Here is a 14947-nt window from a genome sequence, read left to right on the forward strand (position 1 = left end):
ACTTACCTTAGTTTTCACAATGTCTTGCATCATCAGCCCAGCTTTGTCTGGCATGACTTAAAAGAAACATTGGAGAAGTAGTGTGATATATGAGTTGTGAGTTCCCCATTCAAGATCCTGTATTTGCTAAAAGAGTATTTTGCTAAACTGGCTCTGAAGTTCTTCTTCATGGTCTCTGTGAATCACACATAGGGGCTTGTGTGCCTGTGCAACACCTAGAGCCAGGAAAAACTTGAATAGCTAAGTACAAGGAAGGGGGTTCCTACCCAGTTCTTTTTCAACCATCATCATGACAGATTGATGCTTCTTCTGTGGCATATGGAATAAATACAGTTGGTCAAAAGATTCACTGTCTGGAAACAAATTTCAGTTTCCTTACCTGAGTTGTAATTCTTTTAAATTAATAATTCTAGGTTAGTTGAGAGAAGATACAGAATCATATAGAGCATAACACTAAGTTAATGTGTGATATTAAGCAATACTGATGCTTCCTTCCTGATCCTAAGGAAACTGTTAGAGGAGTCCCAGTTCATCTGTCTACCACTGAGCATGGTTTATTATGTGTTTTCCTTTTGTTTGTTTGCTTTTCATTGTTTTTAAGCATTCTCTCTGCAATCTACTTGTCTAGGCTGAAAGTAAGAGCCACTTCCAATGTATTTGTCAAATGGCACTTGCAACCTATTTTCTTTCTAATTCACTGGTCCAATTTTTGTAGAGAGTTTGGTTGCCAGCAGTGCATGCTCTTTATGGAGGCCCATTTTGGGGTGTTGATCCTGTACAAAACTGGCTTGGTGTATAGGAAGACATTTGTTCCTATTCCTTGTTCCTTGTTCATGGGTTCCTACCACTGAGATGCATTTGACAGCAACTGCAAACAACACATTTGAAGCAACTCTTATTTACCTAACACGATCAGTAGACCTGAATATGATTTTCACCATATTAGACCTAAAAATATCCCTGTTACTATACTTTGTTCTAGGACGAGTTTATGCACTCAGTAGAGTCAAGCAGATTTGCTTTCCCTCTCTATTTTGGTATACTTCAAGAAGAATACTATCATTTACTTCTCTTAATTGCATCAGTTGGCCTTTAGTTTGAAGTAGTAACGTCAGCAGTCTTCCTGAATATTCAGTGTGAACATGGACTCTTGTGTACTTAATGTATGCAGGTATATGGAAGACCCGGTACTGTTAATGGAGTGAGATACGTTGATGGATGTCCAAACTGGAACTTGAGTTTTGTGCTGAAGTGTTACTGTATGTTCTAAAAAACCTCGGTGGAAAATGAACTCGTGCTTGTTAGAGAACCACGAGCATATCTACAAAAATAGTGCAGTTTCTTTGTCAGTTATAACCCCTTCTCTGTTTCGTTATTTACATTTTTGTAGAGAGATTTATGAAGTGGCAGATTGTCTTCTGATCATTGTCAGCATTTTCCTTCTGTTTTGCAGTAAAACCAGCACTACAGGCCTGCATTAGCATACTTCCATGCACCAATATTTTCTAGGACTTCCTGCCATTTTGGATTATAATATCAGAGTGCTAAGAAGACCAGATTTTCAAAATGCATGCACATTAGGCATGGCATTGTGCTACAGCTTCAGTGTATTTATTAGGTAATTGAGATAAGTAGACATTCGTGTAATCAAGCATCATATTCTTGTGCTCTTAGGCTGCAATGTTTCAGAAAGACTGATGTATCTGTCCATGCAAATGCCATCATGATTATTTCACGGATAAGGTTGCCTCTTCCATTCAGTGGTAATGCTGTGTTTCAAACGGTTAGCGAAATGATACCTAAAATATTTTCCCTTACTGTTCAACAATAAGACTCAAGCTGCATGAGCTGATTGTTGACTCCAGCCTCTGGATGTGAATGGTGTGTTACATTGTGATGCCACCCTGTCTGGCAGTGTGGGAAGGCCGGTAGATAGGACAGTGGCTCAGAGTGTCGGCTAAATGGACCCATTGGAACTAGCTTTCCTTGCCTTGGCTGTGGAACAGTGCCTCTCTGTGTTAGTGTGCTGTCATATGATTTTTTAAAAAATAAAATATCTACACCTTCTATTTGTGAAATGTGCCACTTGCTGTTTTCGCCAGGTTTCTGGTAAAATTGATATATCCTGTGTGATTTCTTCTGTTTTTATGCATTCATTTTTCCCTTGAAACTTAACATACTGAGATAAATCTAAAAATGGATACATTGTTTGGCATTTAGCAGACACTTGTTTTGTTTTAACACATGAAGGCGTATTTTCACTTCTAGTTGTTTCACACTGCTGTTTTTCGCATTGCTTTATAGCTTGTTTCTTATTTCAGCTTAATAAACACAGACCACTGTTTTGGGTCGGTTTGTTTGTTTTGTTTGTTTTTTGTTTTTGTTTTGATGGGGTAAACTATTTTCATTTACACTGTTCCCCTTGGTCTGTTCTCTTCTGTTGCTGCATTCTGAATCCTCATAGCATGAAAAAAGCATAGCACACGGTTTGGATCTGACCCATCATTTCATTTTTATATCTCCATGAAGGGATTCTATCCTGGTTGTGAAAGTTTCATAAAGTACTCTTTCATTTTACAGCTGATTGCTGTGTACGATGAACAAGATTCACTTCCCAAGTCTGATGACACCAATGGTAGTTTGATGGATGGAAACAGCCCAGATGCTTTTGAGACTGATGTAGCTGCCCAGCTGGCTGCATTTCAGCCAATTGGAGGAGAAATTGAAGTGACACCTTCTGCTCTAAAGCTAGGTAGGTGGCAACGATTTTACATTTTTTAAATTGTATATTGCATGGGATGAGAGGTGTGTGCTGTTGCTGCACTTATCTTGAAATATTAATCATCTTCAGGGTTTGCTTATGTAAGTATGTATGCATTTAATTACATTTATAATCTGCTTTTTTCTTAAAAAGAACTCAAAGTGGCTTCCATCATTCTCTTCCTCTTGCTATTCCCACACTGACCACCTTGTGAGGCAGGTTGGACTGAGAATCTGTGATTGGCCCAAAGTCACCCAGTTGGCTCCATGTCTGAGCATGGACTAGAATCCAGCTCGCCTGAGTCCTGGTCCTGTGCTCTTAACCACTACACCACACTTGCTTACGTATGAGGGGCGTTCAATGTATTCTTGGTATCAGGTTGATTTGCTATTGATGTGGGTAATTTAATTATTTCATTAGCTAGTGGCACTATCTGAGGGTATACATGCAAAATTTCAATTAAGTGTGATCATTAGTTTCCTAGTAATCCTCAATGAAAGACAACCATGATGACTGACGCGACAATGATGAAGAAAATCGAGGACCATGCTGTGATTAAGTTCCTTACAAAACATGGAAAAAGTCAAAAAATCATTCACGAAGAGATGGTGGCCATTAACCAGGACTCTGCACCTTCATTATCTACTGTTCAAAAGTGGTCAAGTGAATGTAAAAGGGGTAGAGAAAGCATTAAAGACGACCCTCACTCAGGTGGGCCGGTTACTGCCACTATGAAAGAAAATGTGAAAAAAATTGAGAAACTTGTATTGGAAGATGCCTGAATAAAAATCAAAATGTTAGCAGAGATGACAAACCTATCCGTTGCTACCATATTTACTATTTTTCATGACCATTTTAACCTTTCAAAGGTCTGTGCAAGATGGGTGCCATGAATGCTCATGGCACCTCAGAAACAAGTACGAGTTGAGTGCTGTAGGGAGTTTTTAGAGCTCTGTGGTGAAGATCCATCGAGTATTTTCAACCGGATTTTTACTGGAGATGAAACTTGGGTTCATCACTATGACCCTGAAAGTAAGCAGGAGTCCATGCAGTGGCATAAAAAAGGTGCTGACCCTCCGAAGAAATTCAGAGTCACTCCATTGGCTGAAAAATCATGGCCACAGTGTTTTGGGACTCAAAGGGAATTTTATTGATCGAGTACATGAATAAAGGTGAAACCATAAACGCAGCATCTTATGCAACCACTCTGCATAATTTAAGAGAAGCAATTAAAGAAAAAAGGCGGGGAAAACTGATCGCTGCTGTGTTGCTTCTTCACGACAACGTGCCTGTTCACACGGCGCTTGTTTGGAAGGCTGCTGTGTGAGATTGTGGTTTCAAAGAAATAAACCACCCACCCTATAGCCCAGTCCTGGCCCCCAGTGACTACTACCTATTCCCGAATTTAAACAAAGATCTTCGTGGAAAGCGATTTTCTGACAATGAAGAGCTCAAGGCGGCAATTAATGCACATTTTTTAGACAAGGAGGAAGGGTATTTTTTACAGGGAATTGAAAAGTTAATTTCTAGATGTAATAAGTGTATTGAAGTTATGGGGGATTACATTGAAAAATAAAAATTATTTCAATTTATTATTCCTTTTTCTTCATGCTGATACCGAGAATACATTGAATGCCTAGTATGAGAAAATACACTGAAAGCATCCTCTCATATCATCTTGCCTGCACAGTAAAGTCACCGTTTGATGTCTTTCCCAAATCCCACCTCAGGTGGAGGGAGGGGGCGCTCTTGGTGTTGCAAATGCCCTCCCCAAGGAGATAGGAATGCTGCCATTTTTGCTATCTTTTAGATACCAGGGAAAAACTTTTAATTCATTCAGATCTTTTAAAGCATTTGTAGATCTTAAATATTTTGAAAATTTTGAATTTAAATGCATTTTATATGCTGGTTGTTCTATATAAAAATATTGTGCATAATCTCTGTGCATCATACATTTGGACTCTTGTGCCTGTGCGGAGCCTTTTTTTTTTTTTTTTTGAAAAACTTCCATAACTGTGGAATTTTGGAAGAAGCCCGACACTCAACTTTCCAGTCGGCATGTCTTTGGTGGGTTTCTACCTGTTTCCTCAGTTCTCTCTTACTAGCTACCTGAGAGTTTCTACTCCAGATATCTCACAGTACTGAAAAGGAATGGAGAACTCTGACAATTCTAGAGCTGAGGAATATGAATTCCTATATCTTACTACAAACTGTTTGGATGACCACTTTGTCCACAACCAACATTGTGTGGCTTCACTTATTCAGCACAGCTGGAATAGGCCAGTGTTCCTTAGGAGATGCTTTCCTGGGGCGAAGTTCTGCCTCATTCGTCTGTTTCCTCTAATCACCCAAGTGTTGATGAAGATCCAGTTGGATACCACAGACAGGCTTCATAACACCCCTTGTTGGCTGAGGCAAGTTTTGTTCGTTATGTCCCTCTCCCATCCAAACAAAAGTACCTTCCACTGATCCCAGTCCAGTTGCCTCAGGATTGAGGCAGGCATGCACATTCTGAAACTGAATGCTTAGAGGATTCAGCCCTAACATTCAGTAGCAATTTACTTGTCAGGCTTGGTTTCATCTTGATGCATCAAGAAGACCTGTGATGCAACTCTCTTACAGCAGAAATTTTAAGTCATCTTGCTCTTTTGCTGCTAGAGGAGGATTCAGTGCAGGCCAGTATTCAGTTCCTCAGGTTTGGCAGGTCTTACTTTCCCTTTCTGAGAAAGCTCTCAAGCCATCTCCTGGAGTGTTCTTTCCAGCTATCTCAGATTAGGCTTCTCAGTAGTCTCTTATGCTTTCTGCAGATGATCCATCAAAGGAAGGAGCAATATTATGCTGCTGGAACATTTCCCTTGTTCCCGTGTGGAGCTTGTCAGTTGTCTCCTAGGCTTTCACAAGGAAACCCTTTGAACCACTTGCTACAATTGATTTCCATTTGCTGTTTTGGAAAGAGGCCTTTCTCATCACTATCCCGTCAGTTCATGGAATTAGTGGGCTTTCTGCTCTCATAATAGACCAACCTTATTTGATTTTTCGTAATGACAAGGCAATGCTCCTACCATTTTTTTTTTAATTCCAAGGTGGTGTCAAGCTTTCACCTTGATCAGGATGTTATACTGCCAGCATTCTTCTCTGCACCGACCTTGCCACTCAAATCCACTCTGCATGCACTCGATCTCATGTAAGCTCATGCATTGTATAACTTCCCAACCAAGTCCATTTGCTGGTTGCTGTGACTTTTAATGTGCTATGGGGATAAGAACAGAGGCATGCCTGTCTTGTTAGTTCATGGGATAGCAACTTCCAAGACCTTCCAGAGCTCATTTCATTGGCAGAGTGGCAGTATCAGTTGTGTTCTGGGCCAGCAATCCACTACCAGAGCCACGCCAGACAATGAAATGGTGAAGGTAATCTACCTTTATCCAGCAGTATGTGCTGGATGTTTGTGGAGGAGCTACCTGTTCTTTTGGAAGAGCAGCACTTTCTTCAACACTGCGCTCTTTCTCCTTTAGGAAGTTAGCTTACTAGTGACTGATCTGTGAGATGCAAAGAGATCATGAAGAAGGAAGAGAGTTGCTTATCCTTGAGTGGTCTTCTGTACATTCACACCATTTGCGTATCCAGTCTCACATTGGTATTTCAAATGGGTGCACTGTCAATGTTTATGTCAATGCCCATACTGAGGTTGATGCTGAGATTTCTCTCAGTTCCAAGGCCACAGCAGGCAATCACAGGGGAACAAAAATATAGGCAGGAACCAACTAAGAACATGAGAACTGGAACGGGGAAAGGATTCCAGCGAAAACACATCAGCTATGGACATGTCCGAAGATGAGGCTTCAGGCAGCTGCAGAGTCCATATGTTTGATTGTACAAATGACCACTCTAAGAACTACAATTGCCGATAAGCCTATTCCTATTCCTGACCTATTTGTTAGATTTTTCTGAAGTTCCTCTAAGTCATTCATATCAGGCAAAGTATTAAAAAATTGAAGATCTGCAACATGTATAAATTGTGCCCATTAACCACATTTTAAATGTAGTAAAGTCTGCTTTTATGTAATTTTTATTTTGTATAATTTATTGTTTTATTTTTGTTAGAAAAGTGGGGAACAAGGGGGCAAGGCACTTCCTTAGTCAGTAGATCCTGTCTTCTGAAATTTCATCAAGATGCTCAGCAAACAACTCCACTATCAGAAGATGTGGAAATGTTAATAAAAACGGAAAAGAAACCTGGCAGTATTAAGAAGATGAATGAATGTGACTATTGCCAGATTTGGTGGATGTTTTATGCTTCTGTAGTATTGCAGCGTAGACAGAGCTCTGATCATCTTTCCTGTTTGTAATCTGTTAAAGTTAAAACATCTCTTTACATTGGATGTTAAAGGTTTTAAGAAATCACAGTATGCAATGCTGCAGCACTTACTAGCTAATTCCAGCTAAGTCAGTAAAGGAAGAAGGGGTATCTGCTAAAAGTTTAGCACCTCTAAAGCTGTCTAATAAAACTAATGAAGTGATTTTAACCCTGGAAACAATAATTTAGGGCATGTTCTTGTATTTCCATATGGGGTTTTGTCATTGTGAAGACAAAGGGAGAATTTGTAGCATTGTTCAATGTGAGAGAGGTCTAGAATCTTCTGCTGCTTAACATATATAGTTCCCCTTTTGCACTTTATGCTCAGAGAGGGACTGAGTGATAAATTAATCATTTTTTACCATTCATCACTGCCTGTTATGTTTATTTCAGCCTGTTTCCTTTGTCCTTGACTTGCTCTGTTGCGTTTGTGTATGTCAGCATAAATGGTGTGAGTCAAGGATATAGCTCCAGTCTATAAAATTTTGTGGTAGGTTAAGGATATAGGTGCTCTGTCAATTACCACATAATTTTATTGGCTATTAAGATAGTAAGTAGAAAGAAATTATTAGGAAAGCTTATTAAGAAAATAGTATACATTACTGATTCACTTGTTCATTGTCAGAGTAATCTTGAGGTTATTTTTAACAATTAATCTTAAAATGCTTAGGAGTTGAAAACTATAGAATGTTGGAGATCAAAACGGCATTGAAGAGGCTTGAATTCTCCCTGGGTGGGGAGTCATATCCAATCTAAGTAAAATCATAAGCATAAAGTGGAACTTTAAAATGTGTGTCCTTGCTCTGTCTTCCTTTTTCTGCTTGAGCATCTCCTTAAAACATGCTGTACACACACTTCCTATATAGTGTCATCTTACAATGTTATCCAGTTGTTCCCTGACATGTGTGCACACATCTGCCCTTGCACTCAACCCTGTTCCATGCATTCCTGTACCTATTTTCCCAAACACACAAGTGGAGAGCAGGGTTGCACCATGTTGCCCTATCCCAGCTTCATGCAGAGTATGTGGCCCTGCTTTATGTGCAGGGCTCCCCTTTGCAGTTGTCTTTGTTGCGCAGATGCCAGGAAGGTCAGGTGACATAGCATAAGGGGAAGGGCTTGGAAGTGCAGTTCCCAGCTTGTGCTTTGATTCATGGTGTAGGAATGCATGAACAGAACCCTTGCTGAGATGACTTCTGGGACCTTGCTCTCCTAAGGACTGTAACTTAAAGGCAAGCCTTACTTCATGGCCTGAAAAGATGCTGCCATTGAAAAGATGCTGCCATTCAGTATGTTTCTTGGTTAGATGAACTACTGATCTGGCTTGATTTGAAGCACCATCTTACTATTTAAAAAAAAATCTATGTTGAAGGCAAGTCAAGAATGAGTGTTTATCTCACTTAGCCTGATGACAGGTTGCTGAACCAAATGAGAGTAGCAACTGCAATAATATCAAATCCAATGTACATGCAAGTTGAAAATTGTCAAAAAAAGGTCAACAACATGGAAAGTTTTTGGAAGAGAATGAAGGGTTTATTCAGTCGGAAACTGAAAGGGGTAAAGAAGTTCAAATCTCCAAGATGCTTGGAGGCTGTTTAAAGCTATATTAATAGAAGCTCAGCTAGAATATAAATCACAGATCAGGAAAAGTACCATCAGGTCCAAGATTATGTCAATTCTTTCAATGAACAGAGTCAAGAAAGTTATAAAAGATGAGAAGATTTCCCCCAGAAAAATGAAATCTTCCCCACTAACTCTGGAGCACTAACTGTACCAAGGCAAACGTAAGTTGACCATTAGAAAAATGAGAAAAGTAATTGAGGGACGTATCACCAAATTGGTTGATGGATTGATTGCATTTCTGTATTGGCTTTCTAGACTAGTCAGGGTAGTTTACAAAAGGTTGGCCTCTGCAAGATAGGGTGACTTAAAAAGGGCCTCATCTGCTGTTATTAATCACTGAGCAGGTTTATCCTGAGACAAACTGTTTCCAATATAGCTAGATTCTATATCATCTACAGCTTTAAAGATTAAACCCTACACCTTGAATTGAGCCCTGAAAATAGTTAACAACCAATGCAGATTTTTCAGCATTGGAGTAATAAAAACATTAATAGTGATGATAAACAATAGGTTTAAAATATATCAGAAGTGAAAAGCTCTCCAGAGGGGAAACTGGACTATAAAAATGACAGAGGAAGCTAGGAGAGAGACCACAGAGAAGATTACAGTGAATTCTTTGGCTAGGTTTGCATGATTACGATCAGTATGTTTGCAAGTCATAATGGAGGTTAGAGTCCAATCAACTAACTTCTATGAGGTTAATTAATGGAAAGCATTGTTAAAAGATAGAATTAGTAAACATACAAATAGCTTTCTAAACCTGGTACCCTCTAGCATTTTGGATTCCACTTTTGTCCAGTGTATCAAGTGGTTAAGAATGCTGAGATTCAGGAAGTCCTGTCTCACCAGTGTTTGGGCATTTCAAGAGTGTCAGCAAACACATGGAGAGGAATGATCCAACTGATACTAAATACTTGGAACTCCAAAAAGCATTTTATACAGTCCTTCACCAAATATCTTCCAGAGGTTAGATAAGAAGATGGGTTCTCTTGAGACTTGGAAACTGAATAAACAACGGGAAGCAGACAATAGGAGTAACTGGGTAGTTTTCACAACGGAGGAAGTACAGTGTGTGATTTTCCTAAGGGTCAGCATTCAAATTGATACTCACTCAATTGTTTATTTCCTGTATACTTTAAACATGTAAATAGGAAAACTCAGGCTTAGAAGTTGCCCCATCAGGCTTGGAAATAGATCAGATGCACACCTACCTAGTTCAACAACGCTATAGCCAGGTGTTCTCAGCCATTCACTTGAACAACACTAATTGCTTTGTTATTCAAGTTTATGGGAGTTTAAAAAGAGGAAAGACTATTAGAAGCTTAGTTATTTAATTATATATGCAGCTGGACTCATGATTGCTAACTCAAGGACATTTTCCTACATACTCAGTTTTTTGTGGTTAGTTCTTTTGTATCAAAGGTTGCGCAGTAAAGCCTCTCTTTACTAAAAATCTTTGGTTCTAAAAATCAAATTGATTGGTTTCTGGTTTCTGTATCACAGTAAGAATAAATTCTATATCACAGTAATGATAAATATTCTGCTATTGTTTACATCTCTGCAGCTCCTTTTTGCCCTCTACTACAACAGTTTAAATCCATAATGTAAATGAAAGCTTCCTGTGCTTTTTCTGCATGACTGGAATACAATCTGACGTGCTAAATTATGGGTGAGCTGACCCTGCTTAGGAAATTTTTGAAAAACAAAATGTTAGAGGGTGGTTTTAATTAGAAAAGATAGGAGAGACATACAGAGAGAGAAAGGCATGATCAGAATAGGAAATGTACATGTTCATCGTTTTTGTGCATCTTCCTTGGTCACTGTTAAACACTATACTCCAGAGGTTTTGCATCTATATATTTAAGGTATTCTTGTGCATATTGGAAGCTTTTCTTCTTTGAGTAGCTATGTATGAGTTGTGGCACACTTGTTTGTGCATTATCAGTTTTAAAGGAGGTTATCCTATGTCAAACACTTCAAGTGTGGATAATATTTCTATGTGAATTTACATCTAAGGACACTGATTCTCCCCCCCCCCCCCCGGCACATGTCAATATTTATTGACAGCACTTCTATGTGTTTAGCTCAAGAAAAATGACTGGAACACCAGTGGACATGCAGCAGTGCATGCACACTGGCCATATAAACTGTGGAGTTAGTCATACTTGTCCCCATTTCAGCTTTGAACTCTACAAAAAATTTTAAAAGAACTTTTGAAATCTTTCTAGCGTTCAAAAAAGGTCCAGAAACTTCTAGAATCTCTTCTCTGGCAATACAAAGGAGAAATCCTGTTCTAATTCTGTAGAACTGAGGATTAGAACTGAATTGTAACAGTATGAACTTTATCCTGGTAAAATATGTTTCAGAAAAAATAATGAGTCCAATTTAGTCATCACATTCCAGACAAGATTCCCAACTGCTGTGAGTTGGTGGTTCCTAGATCCAGGAATTAGGGAGCGTGCCTGTTCTGGATGGGCTTTCACTACCTGTAGAGGAAAAGTTCCATAATTTATGAGTTCTCCTGATCCTGGAAAAAAAGTATTGTTCTTTTTCATACCAAACATGTGGTAAAGTTAAAGAGCAGGATCAGGCTTTATTGCTAAGAGTGACTTAAGTTGGACTTTAAAGTCCATTTATATATGTATATCCGCATTAATTTCCTATTTTTAATGGGTATCTCTACAGATGTAACCTGTACCTGTGTAGACCTTATCAGCCTTAATTAGAATAAAACCTGTATTGGTTTAAATTGTTGTAAATGGTTTAAACTTTTATTTAGAACTATAATTGTAAAAACAATACAATGATTTGCCATGAAAAACTAAATGTAGAAGATACTCATTTAGAATTCTCATATTCCATGACTGAACTTAGAAAGTCAAGATGGGAGGAACTCTGTAGCTGTCAAGAGGATAAGTGTGATTTTTGGCCTAGATGGAAGTGAACAGTATCAGCTGGAATTTTTTGAGAATATTTATGTCAGGGAAGGAAGTATGCAATATTGTTAGTGGAGAAGCCAAGGCTAGAGATAGTAGACACTAGAGGACAATGCTAGGTGGTGGGACAGATAGGGACTAGATGACTGGTATTAATATGGCTGATAACATGTTTGCGTTGGACAATGTTGGAAGGCAGTAGTCATTTTCACTAGGATTTTGTTTGTTTCCATGAAGGTTATGTCAAGTGGAGAAATTTCTTTTGAAATCACTATGTTCAAATGATGAACACTATTGAGAATAATTTATTTTTAAACTCCCATCAAATATACATTTTTTTTAAAGTAAATGCATTAGCAGACAGGTTTGGCCCAGATTTTGCAAGCGGCATTTCCATTCTTCTTCGTGGTCTCCATGCAAATTACACACCAGTTACATGCCCCTAGTAGTACATAGGCGGCGGCTCCCGCCCATTCCCTCAGTTCCTTTTAGGCTGCGCTGGGCTTCGCTCTCCAGATCGAACCTCTCCAGCCTAAATGGTTCGTCATTTTTTCTTTCTTTTCTCCCCTTCTATTTAGAAAAAAAGAAAAATTCTTCTTTAACTATGTGAAGAGAAGGCTGCTGCTTCTCTCCCCTTCCTTCCCCTCTCAATCTCCAGTTTTCTCTCCTTTCTTCCTTGAATCGCCCATGTGTGGCCCTTAAGGGACAGCATGGCCGATTCAACTCCATGTCGCTGCTCCTCTTGTGCAGCTAGGATGCCCGCCAACAATGGGAACCCTAAGTGCCTCCTCTGCTTTGGGGAGGGGCACATTGTGGAGACTTGCACCCATTGCCGGGCCTTTAAGAACCAAGTGCCCCAACAAAGAGCCACACGTCTTACACAGGCCTTATGGCAGCATGCCTTTACATCCTTTACTCCGGGAGTGGATACCCCCCCCCCCCGGTGGAGGATTCCTCTAAGCCCACCAGGGCAAGGAGAAGGGCAGTGCCGCTAGGGGAAGCCCCATCCAACACCGCAGCACCGGCTAAGAAAAGGAAGCCCTGTGAGGGAGCTGCTCCCTTCAGCATCAGAACCAGCCCGGGATCACCCAGTTTCCCCGGCCAGCGGACCGCCCTCGGGCGTGACCCCCTCTGCTCCAGGATTGGAGCAGGCAGGTGCGACCATCCTGGCAACGCCGCCCATGCCTCTGGCCACCTCCACATGCGGCACGGCTGCCATGGTAGCAATGGAGACTGCCACTGGAACATCTCCCCCCCGCTCCCAGGGAACACCGATCTCCCGTGGCGCCTGCGGGTGCTGAGGATCTGCAATGGAGCCGGCAGGCTCATCACACCCGCCCCCCCGCTGGAACCGAGGGGGATTGTCACAACAGCTAGAGGCCTCCCCGCTCTCCAGCTCCACAATCTTGAGCTCTCTGCCAACGGGGAGGCCCTGCCCAGCCAATTCATTGGAGGCCCGCGGTCCCCACACCAGGCCCAGGCTCCTGACCTCAAGGTAGAGGCCTAGGATGGCACAACATGCACGAAGCCTCTTCCTCTAGCGACTCCGCTCCTAGAGAGCGTCGCCACCGCCGGCGCAAACATTCTCCCACCTCACCACCAGCACCCAGGACACATGTATGAGACTGAGGCAGCCGGCAGGAGCGCTCCAGGACCGCATGGCGCTCAGATTGTACCAGCAGGAAGCAGGGCTCTCAACGATCAGATTACAGCACTGCAGCTCCTCACCATTGACGGATCTCACCTAGTGGTGAGTCGAGCAGCACTTCCAGATACAAGGACAGGCCTCACAAGCCCAACAAGCACAACTGGTACAGCGAGAACTCGGCAAGCGATGAGACCTACCCCAGATTCCCCCGCCAGTGCTACCACTCCCACAGCCCTGCTTTGCGCCGGAATGAACACATGCCACCCAATGGGACAGGAGCACCTGCCATCGATGAGCAATATCACAAGACTCAGGTCAGAGCCACTCCCCTGTCCCGGGAGGCCCCCACTCCCCTACAACCTCAACCCACTCCAGGAGGCAGGCCTTGGACCAGGATCTCTCCTTTTCACCTGCCAAGGGGAGTAGTTTCTCTGAGCTGGTGCTCCGCCTGGCTGAGGACTTAAGCTTCCAAACCTGCCAGCCCCTTGAACCTGAGGCAGACCCATGCTATAATGTGCTTGCCTCTGGGGACAACACCACAGTGTCCATCCCGGTCATGCCTGCCCTGCTGCGCACAGCACAGCAGTCCTGAAGGTCCCATCTGGCCCTTTGGCCACCTCACGCAGGGCTGAATCCAGGTTTAAAGTTATGGTCTAGCCCTTCCCCTTCCTACTCCATCACCCTAGGCCCAACTCCATCATCGTGGAGGCCATGCAGGGTACTCCACAGAGGGACCAGTCCTCCACAGTGGACAGAGAGGGGTGCCGTGTGAATACTATGTCCGAAAAGATCTATGCTGCAGCTACACTTGGCTTCAGAATATCCAACTATGAGGCCACTGTGGCTAGATACCAACTTTTCCTATGGGAGGAGCTGGGAGCTATTATGGGCCAGGTCCCTGAGCACCTGCGTGAGCCCGTCTGCCTCATGCACACTGAGGCTGAGGATCTCTTCAGGTTCCAGCTGGAAGCATCTCGATACCACGTCGACTGTTACAGCAAGGCCATGATGGGGGCAGTGGCTATATGCCGCCATGCCTGGTTGCGTTCTGCCTCTCTCCCTGCTGAAACCTGAGCCTGCTTTAAAGACCTACTCTTCAATGGCAAAGGGCTCTTCAGTACCCAAACTGACGAGAGTATGAACTCTCTCTACAAAGTGCACACCACCGGAATGCTTGTGGGCTTTGGCCAGGGCCCAGCACAGAGGAGTTGGCAGGGAACCCAGTTGGTCCCCAATCGCTGTTCTGGTCCGGACTGCCCCATGCACTCCGGAGCACCACCTGCTAACAAAAGGCAGGACTTCCAACCCCACCAGAAGCCCCAGCAGAAGCGCCAGGACAACAGGTGCAGGGTATGATGCCCTAGCCCAGGCAGCCCCTCTGCCACCTCATCTGCCACTCCACCTCCCACCATCTGCTTCACAGACCACCTGGTGCGATTCCTCCCTGCATGGGAGGTCATCACCTCAGACTCCTGTGTCCTCTCCATCATCAGGTTGGGATACAGAATAGAATTCGACTCCCTCCTGCCCCTCGGCCACATCAGGACCATGACCCCATCGCCCATCCTATGGGCAGAATTACAAGCCATGCTGGACAAGGGGACAGTTGAGCGTGTTTCTCC

General features: G+C 42.4%; 1 protein-coding gene across 4 annotated transcripts in view; it reads left to right on the forward strand.

Moving 5' to 3' along the window:
* PARD3B (par-3 family cell polarity regulator beta) overlaps nt 1-14947 on the forward strand; it is a 648538-nt gene that overhangs the window by 130573 nt on the left and 503018 nt on the right. For all 4 annotated transcript variants that reach the window (XM_044431728.1, XM_044431729.1, XM_044431731.1 and 1 more), the window contains one exon: nt 2581-2752. In XM_044431728.1, the coding sequence (XP_044287663.1) occupies nt 2581-2752 (172 nt within the window). The remainder of the gene's footprint in view (nt 1-2580; nt 2753-14947) is intronic.

Source organism: Varanus komodoensis, unplaced genomic scaffold, assembly GCF_004798865.1.
Source record: "Varanus komodoensis strain SLA01 unplaced genomic scaffold, ASM479886v1 scaffold23, whole genome shotgun sequence".
Taxonomy (NCBI): Eukaryota; Metazoa; Chordata; class Lepidosauria; order Squamata; family Varanidae; genus Varanus; species Varanus komodoensis.